This window comes from Sminthopsis crassicaudata, chromosome 4 (assembly GCF_048593235.1).
Source record: "Sminthopsis crassicaudata isolate SCR6 chromosome 4, ASM4859323v1, whole genome shotgun sequence".
In the NCBI taxonomy this organism is placed as follows: domain Eukaryota; kingdom Metazoa; phylum Chordata; class Mammalia; order Dasyuromorphia; family Dasyuridae; genus Sminthopsis; species Sminthopsis crassicaudata.
Window position 1 is genome coordinate 302,213,010 of NC_133620.1, and position 10,868 is coordinate 302,223,877.

General features: G+C 37.8%; 2 protein-coding genes across 2 annotated transcripts; both read left to right on the forward strand.

The window, feature by feature from the left end:
- The first annotated feature begins 1,494 nt into the window (after positions 1–1,494).
- On the forward strand, positions 1,495–2,005 carry LOC141566860 (histone H2A type 1). The gene has a single exon (XM_074311983.1). The coding sequence runs from the start codon at positions 1,537–1,539 to the stop codon at positions 1,927–1,929; it is 393 nt and encodes a 130-aa protein (XP_074168084.1). The 5' UTR covers positions 1,495–1,536; the 3' UTR covers positions 1,930–2,005.
- An 880-nt stretch (positions 2,006–2,885) lies between these two features.
- On the forward strand, positions 2,886–5,296 carry LOC141566856 (histone H3). Its single transcript, XM_074311979.1, has one exon. The coding sequence runs from the start codon at positions 2,927–2,929 to the stop codon at positions 3,335–3,337; it is 411 nt and encodes a 136-aa protein (XP_074168080.1). The 5' UTR covers positions 2,886–2,926; the 3' UTR covers positions 3,338–5,296.
- The last annotated feature ends 5,572 nt before the right edge of the window (positions 5,297–10,868 follow it).

Genomic DNA, 10,868 nt, shown 5'->3' on the forward strand with positions numbered 1-10,868 from the left:
GAGATTCCTGCTTACTAGAGTTTGGACCCACCCTCCTGCCTTTGTTTAGCTACTGTGTATAAGTATGTCATTGAGAACTCACATTCTCTGCTGGATGCTTTGGGCATCTGCCTGGGGGCATCATGCCCCCAGCACAATCTCTCCTTTTCAATAAAATATTAAAAACTCTCTGATCTCTATCCTGCCTCAGTTTCTCTGGCATTACAAGATGAGATATCAACAACATTAGTTATAAAGTATCTTTCTGCTCTCCACTCCTCATCTCAAGCCTCGAATTTGGAGTACATGGGTAAGATGCACAGGTAGAAAAGGTAACAGACAATTCCTATTACTTTCAGGGTTTGGCAAGGAGGGAAAACTCATGAGGGGAAATGGCATGTCTAAAGAAACAAGGATTATGATGAAGCCAGAAACAAGGAGAATGTTCAGGAAATAGACATGAGTAAATAAAGGTTTGTTTAAGGTATGTTGGGAAGAATACAATAAATTAGCTGTCAGGATGTCAGGTTGTCAGATTCTAGCTAGGAGGATGAGCATTCAACAATAATAATAATAACCCAACATTCATAAAGGGCTTATTATGTGCTAAGCATTACACATACCCTTTTACCATTATTATTTCATTTGATCCTCACAACTCTTAAGAGTTAGGTGCTATTTATTACTCCATTTTACAGATGAGGAAACTGAGGCAAAGAGAGATTAAGTGACTTGCCACTTAGCTAGTAAGAGTCAAAAAGTTAGATTTGAAAAATAATTTTAGAATCAGAAAACTGCTACACTGAAAGCTTTTTTTTATATTCCAATTCTCATAGCCATACATTGCTATTGGAAAAACCATAGTTTTGATCATAGTGACCTTTGTATACTCTCTCTGGGAAGTTAAGCTTCAAGCAGGTTTTTACACTCTCCTCTTTTTTCCTTATCCAGAAGCTTCTTAATTCCTCTTCATTTTCTACCATCAAAGTGGTATGATTTTCCATAGCTGAGATTGTTCTTTTTCCTGGCAACTTTGATTATGGTTTTTGATTCATCTAGCCTTGCATTTTGCATGTTGTACTCTACACAGAAGTTAAATGAATTAAGATTGTAACATACAGCCTTTTAAAATTTATTTTCCAATCTTAGCCCAATTATTTACTACTATTCTTTTTCACATTAATAACCAATTTCTTGGAAATAATCTTTGATGCCGGAGACGATTAATGGGACGAAAACAAAATTAGTTTCCCAGTATAATAATACAAAAACAACAAAAAGGGAAGGCTGGAGTCAGGTTACAGAAGTTTGAAGACTTTTATGTAAATGAAGGATTGGTTTATCTAATCTCTGATTGGGTCAAAACTTCACAAGTAGGAAGAGCGTCTGTAATTAAGCAGATTCTTGACCTACTTTATGATTGGCTACTTTATCGAAAGCTGTTTTTAACCAATCCGAAAGCCTACTTTACCCTACCACAAAATGGTATAATAGGTTCTGTTGTTTGACGTTAGTTAGTTGCTTTTTTTTCTCCGTTGAAAGCTTGTTGTAGTCGCCATGTCTGGAAGAGGAAAGCAGGGAGGCAAAGCTCGCGCCAAAGCTAAGACCCGATCATCCCGGGCTGGTCTTCAGTTTCCTGTTGGTCGTGTCCATCGTCTTCTTCGCAAGGGCAATTATGCTGAGCGAGTTGGTGCTGGTGCTCCGGTATATTTAGCTGCTGTGCTCGAGTACCTGACTGCCGAAATCTTGGAGCTGGCGGGTAACGCTGCAAGGGACAACAAGAAGACTCGTATCATTCCTCGTCATCTTCAGTTGGCCATTCGCAACGATGAAGAACTCAACAAGCTGCTCGGCAAGGTTACCATCGCTCAGGGCGGCGTCCTCCCTAATATCCAGGCCGTACTGCTGCCAAAGAAGACCGAGAGTCACCACAAAGCTAAGGGCAAATAGAGTGTCTCTGTTCTTTAGGACGTAACTTTCCTTTGCCCTTATCCATTAAACCAAAGGCTCTTTTCAGAGCCACGCATCCATTCAAGACGAGAGCTGGTGGCATGTTTGTGTCTTAAGTAAAATCTTAAGGACTATAGACAGCCTATGTCCTATATACGTTATTAATATGTTTGAACAGCCATTCTTCCCTCATCAACATCCGGTGCATTTAAAACGTTAAAAATGTAAACCGTTAACTCCAGATTCCTTAATTTTGTAACTCCCGAAGCATCATAGGAATCAAACAAGTAGGTGGGTTGACGTGCATTGTTACTCAAGCCAACTGCAGTTGGGAAATCATTTTCTTGGGAAATTTTTAATATTGGGATTAAAGGATTAAATCAAATTAACTGATAAAATGTTTCTCAAACTAAGCCAACTGCAGTTGGGAAGTTTGGAGGAGAATCTTTTGGAATCAAGATGAGGTCAGATTAATTTAAGTGGGGGTGGGAGTACGGTACATTTGATTAAGGGGGGAGATTGGGAGATTGGGAGATCTGGAGAATGAAAAGGTGCAGGAGAGAAACAAAGGCCACACAAATGGTCCAATCCCGTATTAGCGCGGTTTTTTTTTTTTTTTAAATTTCATACTAAGAAAACATGTTGGTCTTTAGCGTGACGGTAGTAATTTTGGAGGACCAATGGAAGCATACATAGGATCAGAAAATGTATTTTCAGGACAATGCTGTTTGCTCCGTTAAAAAAAAAAAAAAAAAAAAAAAAAAAAAGGAAGAAGTTAGCCTGCTTAAAGGAACCGTTTGCAGAATTGAAGGAGGAGGGGCGTAGTGGATAATCACCCAATCAAAATGCCCAGAATACATAGACTAGAATTATCAACCAGTCCTGAGTCACAGCTCGGGATTTGTCTGTGCTCGGTCCAATCAGAACTACTTTTACTCTATAAATAAGGTGACTGGCGCCCAAATTTTCATTTCTTGTTTGCTGACTCTTGCTGAAGATGGCTCGTACTAAGCAAACCGCGCGAAAATCAACTGGCGGTAAGGCTCCCCGAAAACAGCTAGCTACTAAGGCAGCTCGCAAGAGTGCACCTGCTACTGGCGGCGTGAAGAAGCCTCACCGATATCGGCCCGGCACTGTGGCCTTGCGAGAGATCCGCCGCTACCAGAAGTCCACCGAGCTACTTATCCGCAAACTGCCCTTCCAGCGGCTGGTGCGTGAGATCGCCCAGGATTTCAAGACTGATCTTCGTTTCCAGAGCTCCGCCGTGATGGCTCTGCAGGAGGCGAGCGAAGCTTATCTGGTAGGGCTGTTCGAGGACACCAATCTGTGCGCCATCCACGCCAAGCGGGTGACCATCATGCCCAAGGACATCCAGCTGGCTCGCCGTATTCGCGGGGAGAGGGCTTAATTTGCCATCTAAGACCCAAAACGCCCCCAAAGGCTCTTTTCAGAGCCACCCACTTTATCACTATCAGTAGTTGTAACCTCTGGCAGGTGATAATATTGTGGTAAGATCATAAAGAGCTTGAACTGTTGATTTAATACCAATTTCACTGACATGGGAATAGAGACCAGGAAAACTAGGGGCTTCTCTAATGTCACATAGGCATTGGCTTATTACCTGGAGAAAGGATCATAAGGCTGGTAGAGACCTTTCTCAATTTGAAATTACATTATTTTATGGAAATGAAATGATATCCCTTCTGAAACCCAGGAGACAGCAGTTGCTGTTGAGTGTAAAGAATGGTATTGTCTCTTGGTACGTACATACATTTGTAAGAGTAACTAAGGTAAGTCTCAGGAATAGAGCTCTTCTCCACAGAAGCAAGTTTTAACCAAGAAGGGAATTGCAGCAAAGAACGAATTCTGGCTTTTTAGGAAACTAGTCTGGGATTCCCTGGCAATTTTTAAGTCACATTACTTAATTTGCTTTAATATTTTCAACCATAAAATGTGTTTTTTACTTAAGGCAGTTGGAGTTAGGTGACTTGCCCAGGGTTACAGCTAGGAAGTGATAAATGTCAGAGGTCATATTTGAACTAGAGTCTTCTTGAGTTTAGTGCTAGTGCCCTACTCACTGCACCACTTAATGCCCCATTAAAACGTTGATGTCATAAGTGATCATTGAAAGCCGTTTGGCAATCTTTGCAAGGGCAGAGATGGGAATAAAATGACACAAAGGAAAGCAAAAACTCGAGACCACAGTGACGTGTAATAAGATAATTTCCAAGAAATTGGTTATTAATGTGAAAAAGAATAGTAATTCACATTTTAGAATGTTTACTAAATGGTTTTCTATTACAGTGTCTTGAGAAAACCATTGCTTTGCTAATGAAATGAAATCAGAAAGGTGAAGTTTCATTTAACTCAACATTGGATCTAGAATTCAAAATCAGATTAAGGTTAGTCCACCACAACTCCACCTTCTGCGAAGTGCAGAATAAATTCGTCCAAATTTCTCAGTCATTTCTTTTGATCTCCCTATAGTTCAGACTCTTAGCAACAATATTCTCCTTTGAATCTTAGACTTATAATACTGCTCTCTTCCTAGTTTCTCCCCTTTCCTGTCCGCTTGTATTATATTAAGGATTTCAGTGAACATTAAAGATTCTCAAAATAGACATAACTTCATAGTTTATTATATGAGATATTCAGAGAATGCAAGACGATAATGAAGATCTTTTGTTTGCTTCATTGCCATCCACCGGTATCCAATATCTGTTCAAGCCTGGGAAATGAGACCATATACATAACTGTTCTCAGAAGGTACCTCTACCTGGACAGTAATAAATCAACCATAATAGGAACCACAAATTCTAAGATTTAGAATCCAACATGGAATAAGTAATTGGGTTAAGATTGGAAACAAGTAATGTGATTCAAAAGTTGTCAGTGAATTCCAGACTTGTTTCCTAAAAAGCCAGAATTCTTTCTTTGCTGCAATTCCCTTCTTGGTTAAAACATCCCTGGGTTGCCCGCCTCTCTCCACTTCTCTATGTCTGAGACTTACCTTAATTACTCTGTATTATCTTCTTGTAATAAGCCTTTAAAGGGGTAGGATCCAACTAGAATGTGAGGATTGTTAATTTATTAGAAAAGTACTTGATCTAGGAAGAACAGAAGACAATTGGAGTTTCTTGAGCAGGGGAGTGACAGAATATCACTGAGCTTTGTGTAGTGGGTAGTGGAGAGTCTTGCCAGGCCATTGTAGAGGGACAAAGATTTTAAAAGCTTTGACTATGTAAATCCAAACCCTTTAGCTTGGCAACTCAGCCATGGTATCTCTAACTATTTACCTTGTCCATTCATTACAAATGTGAATCAGAAAACCTGGTTTTATTTCAGTAAAAACCTCTGTCTGGTGTTAGCTGTGTTTTTTTTGGTTGGTGTTTGTTGTTGTTGTTGTTTTAAAGTAAGTAGTTTCTCAGAAGTCCTAGGTTCTCATTTGTAAAAGAAGGGAGCTGGGGTAGGTCCCTTCTAACTAAAAATTCTTTGCCTTTTTTTTTTTTTTTTTTTAAAGTTTTTTTTCTGGTGATTCTGAACTTGGAAAAACAAGCATGAACAAGGAAGAACAGAGAGGATAGAATGTGAGAATCTTGAATTTCCAAAATAGATTCAACAGTTTGACTTATTGATAGTCTCCTTTCGATCACTATTCTCTGCTATGAGTTCTTTTAAAACGTTCCCAATACCCTTCATTTATTCTATGTTTGGCACAATTATTAGCTGGGTTATCTGGCCCCTTCCCCAATTCCCTTTTTTATAATAAGTTAGAGTCAAGCAAAACCAATGCACATACTAACCATGTTAGAAAATGTATTTCATATTACAGTCTCTGTAGGAAACATCCAACATTGGTCCTCTGAAATACAATTATTTTCTTAGATCTGCTTATTTTGTTCTGTTATTTTCCTTCACACCAGTCTTCCTAGGTTTCTCTGAATACATTCCTTTTGTCATTTTTTATGATACAATAATATTCTATTTCGTTCTTAGACTATAATTTGTTTTAGTTACTCTTCAATATATGAATTCTTTCTTGGTTTCTAATTTTTTGCCATTGCAAAAAGAACATTACAGATACTCGTGAGTTCTTTTGTCACTTATATTTTTGAGGCCTAGTGATGCTACTACTGGCATGTACTACTGTACATGTACTAGTGATGCTACTATTGCTACTCCCCTTTCCTTTTACCTCCTTTAAGTTTTTGTTTTGGATTCCTTATGCATTTACTCATTTTCTATTAAGAAATAGTTGTTATACCTAGGATCCCAAAAGTCTCTGCAGCATTTTATACTGTTAAAAGTTCAAGCTGATTCAAATATACGGTATCCTAAAAGTCTTGGACCAGGTTTAAACTTTATTAGGGTATAATATTTGAAAAATTTATTTATAAATCTTGATATTCAAACTTTGCCTTTTTTTTTTTTTTTTTTTGAGAAAATTGTTGAAAATACTTTCCCCCAATTTGCATCTTAATTTTAACTATCTTATTTATTTGCTGAGCTGATTGGGGTTATGTGACTTGCCCAGAGATACACAGCTAGGATGGGTTAAGTGTCTGAGGTCACATTTGAACTCTATCCACTGCACCACTTAGCTGCCTCAAATGCAATCTTGCATTCTTGGTAGAAATACAATGTAGTCACAGTGAATAACATCTTTAATATGTTTTAGTATCTCCTTGTTTATTTAATCTTGAGAAATTGCTGCCAGATTCATATGTTTGTGGTATTGCTTCACTTTCTTTGTTACTACTCCCTCCCCTTGCTAAACAGGCAAGAAAATCTTCAGCTAAAACAACTGGGCCTCTGTCAATAGGTTTCCCAGAACTATTGAAAACTTGACTAAGCATATGTTCAAACACTGGTGTTCAAAGAATATCTCCTGTAAATTCACAGGCAGTCTTCTTGGCATCTACACCTGATGTCCCTTCAAAAACCTGACCTACTGTTTGCTACCACTAACTTCTAAAACAGAGGATATTAATTTTATATATGTAACAGTGACTACTACCCTGGTCTTGATCGCTTAAAGGTCAGATCTGTTATATTTCACTGTTATCTACAATTAAGAGAGTATGCATTATTGGTGTATTATAGCTTCTAGGAGAGACATCAATAATTAATTTTAAGGTCCCCTGACCTTGGGGGCTTCTGTTCTAACAATCAGTGATTCTAAATTTTCTGGCTTTGGAATTTGATCCTGAGGCCCTCTGATCTAAAAATGCTATTGTTCTGTCAATTTTACAAAGTTCTCTAGTCTAGGAATATAAGAATATTTCTTCCCTTAGATTTTAGGAAAGATATATTAGTGATTTTAAGATAGTTCTACAAACTGTGTGTGATAACCAAATTCTTGAGACTATTTCTTGGTTCTACCCCTAGCCCATAAAATTAGCATATCAATGACATGAAGAACTAGATAAATGTCTCCTTGTTTCAGATTCCTGGCTATATTCTCATGGAATTTAGACTGCTTCAATTGGCATTAAAATTATAATCAACCTTGTCCCTTGACTAGGAAATGGGTTCAAGCCTGCAGATTCTTTTGAGACACTTCACAATACTAGTCTATGACTCCCAACATTTTGGGGTCTCTTCCCAACTAAATATTTGGGGACCTGATATGGAGAGAGTCTGACTTGATTTCTTCCTTGTCAAGGTAAAGCCCCTCTGCCACCATTTTTTTCTCCCACAATCTTATAGTTGGGACACCCCAAACCACTGGAAGAAGGTTTATCTGGGTTGTAGTGAGCTCCAGGCTGAGAAAATTTTCCTTGACTGTGCTGGAAATTCTTGCAATTTTTGGCAAAGTTTCTAGGTAACCTTTGCCACCTTTTCATCTTCTCTGGGACACCAGAGAAAGCTATAGGATAGCTTTTGGCAAAATTTTATGATTTTTGGCAAAGATAGGTCCTCTTTCATGTCATTTTGTCTGTGTCTGTGTCTCTGTGCACATATTATGTTTGTTCTGTAAGCTAAATTTTGTTACTTGGGAAGATTTACAGTGCAACCAGCAAGAAAAAAACTTTTATGCTATAGTTAGAATGCTGGGAGGAGTTCTTAAAAAGCCTAACTATTTTTTCTGTGGACTTCAGCTCTGGTTAAGCTAGAAACCACACAGAAAGGTTAGCTAATTAACATTAAAATTTCATCTTAGCAGATTCTCAAAGTTTTGAGAGCAATAATTAAGAAGTTTGGGAATTAATCATTTTAAGATGGCAAGAAAAATTCCTGAAACTTTGGGGATAATTCCAGGAATTTAGCCCATTCTGAAAAAAAGAAAAACACAAACTAGGTAAATAGCAACTTTTTGTTAACCCTTCCTTGACTCCTATCTTTTCCAGAGTCCCCTTCTATTCTTTTGGGAAAATATCCCAGAAGGTATTAAGGGACCTCGAGTGGTCATTCGTATATCTCAGTTGTGGGGAATATTAACAAGATTGATTATAGCCCCATTCCCTCTGTTTGCTAACTCTCCTCATCTTAGAATTATAAGGAAACTCAAATTCTGCTTCACCTGTAGAAACTTGGGAAGCAGTGAAACTGTGGAGACCCAATACAACCTTACCCAAACATTTCCCCAGCCCAGTTTGGGGAAATGGGAATAGAGTGACAGATTCCATGGTCAGCATTCCCTGAACCCTGGCATCTGAAAGTAACATCAAAGGGAGATCCTGGCACCAGTCATCCCTGCTTTCAGCAGGTTCTATCCAGGAAAAAATTAGGTTATCCCTGGCACCACCTAGCATGGCAGTGTGAGGTGAGAAAGCCAGTCAGCTTCTGCATTTGATAAGACCACTATTCTCTGTTTCACTTATGGGTATGTATTTACTATGTAATTTATGACAAATTATTTTTAACTCTGCTCAGTTTTTTGATTTGTAAAGAGAAATAACAGTTGTGAAGATTACATGATTTCAAAAGTGCTTAGCATAAAACATGCTATATCACTGTTAATTGCTTTATTGGATATAATTTATTTATATTTGATTACTATGGTTTTTTTTTTTTAGATGTGACCAACAGATAAATGATTTCTATGTGTGTGTAAAGTAATTTGAAAATTTGTTTGAGATATGATAGTAAAAGCAATCTTAAAGAAGCTCTAATTAAAGCCCATTAAAGGGATATGTAGATTGTAATCTAATTGCACTGATAGTAGTAACAGAAGAGTTTTGGAACTTTAGGAAAACAGAAAAGCAGTTTGCTACTACTTTAAAAATTTTGGCTGAATAGCCTGCTTTTGAGTCGGACTTCTGAGGGCCCTGTCAGTAAAAACTGTGTCACAAAAAAAGAATGATATGAGTGAATTGGAATATAACCAAATTGCAATTCAGTTTCTCTAGGACATTTAATCAGAATCTAGGGCAGGGGTTCTCAAATTAGGGCCTGCGGACCAGATGCTGCCCACCGAGGACGTTTATATGGCCTGCTGGGTTATGGCAAATGGGCTGAGGGGGGTGGAGACAGAGTGTGAGTTTTTATTTTTACTATAGTCTGGCCCTCCAACAGTCTGAGGGACAGTGAACTGGCCCCCTATTTAAAAAGTTTGAGGACCACTGATCTAGGGAATCACATTAACTAAAGTTGAGTCAATTTTAAAATCGGTTCTATATCAATTTCAAGAATTGTCTTGGGGGCAGCTAGATGGTGCAGTGGATAGAGCTCTGAAGTCAGGAGGATCTGAGTTCAAATCTGACCTCAGTTAACATTTCCTAGTTGTGTGACACTGGGCGAGTCATTTGATCCCAATTGCCTCAGCTGGAAAAAAAAAAAAAAAAAAAAAAAAGTCTTGTTTTTTCCCTAATACAAAAGGGAAACTTCTTTAAGGGAATAGAAACTACAGCTAAGAAATTAGGAAAATTCTAAAATTGTTAACTAAATTATTTGGAGTTATTGCCATCATGTTAAACCTAAAATTTGCAATTACTGTGTGTGGAACAAGGAGGATGAGGTGAAAGCTTTATCAATTCACCTCCAAGTATGAGGTGTGCAATACCTTTCCCCCCTTCACCCCTTCACAGAGTGTGTGTGTGGGGTATCAAACAGAACAGCCTATGAAAATACTAAGAATAGTTGGGGTGGGCAAAAGCAAGCTTAGCCCCTTCCCTAGGATCTATGTCAGCTTCCCTTAATTTGTAAGCTTGCCATTTCTTTTGAAACCAATCAGGATAAGCAAGGCCATCAGCCCTGAGAAATGAGCCTGTTTAGGATTTATATTTTACTATGAATTTATAAGTCTTATAATGATTGATCCCTTGCACCAGGATAAGTTTAAACATATAAAACATGTTAAATAAAAATCTTATTGTGTAAATCCTGGTAAACTTTTAAAATAATGTATCTAGCCCTAAGCTGCAATCAGTCGAATTTGCTATTAGAGATAAAACCTCTTGGGACTATAAGTGATATTCTTCTGAGTTTTGAATTTGCCTAATCATTAAGTCAGTAAGACATCTATTGAGAAAAATGCCATAAGTCACTCATAAGTTACTTCCTGAATTATTATCATAAGTGAATATCTTATCTGGGCAAGAGTTGGGAGGACCACATTAGCTTCTGCTTAAGGTGGATCCTTTTGACTCAGTTTCCTAGTTCTGTTTGTTTGTTTTTTTTTGTTTCCCACTTAATTATTCCTGAGTCTGGCTATGAGATGGAATTATTACTGCATGATTAGCTATCAAACAGATCTAAGGATTCTTTATCCTGTCATGTAGGTGCTCTCAAGCTGAAGCCTGAAGGACCTGTTTTGATGCTATTATAATCATGTCCCTGCTTTTTCCTCTTATACCAGATTTCTAATAAAAAGAGCAAATGATCAGTAGAAACTGTGAGCCTAATACAAGTATCCCAGGGGACACATGGTTTTCTACCTTAGATCTTAAAGCTTTCCTTTGCAAATCATTGCATAAAGAGTTAGGATTTCTTTTTGC

Excerpts from the sequence above, each read along its gene's own strand:
- LOC141566860 (XM_074311983.1), top strand. The coding sequence starts at position 1,537 with ATGTCTGGAAGAGGAAAGCAGGGAGGCAAAGCTCGCGCCAAAGCTAAG.
- LOC141566856 (XM_074311979.1), top strand. The coding sequence starts at position 2,927 with ATGGCTCGTACTAAGCAAACCGCGCGAAAATCAACTGGCGGTAAGGCT.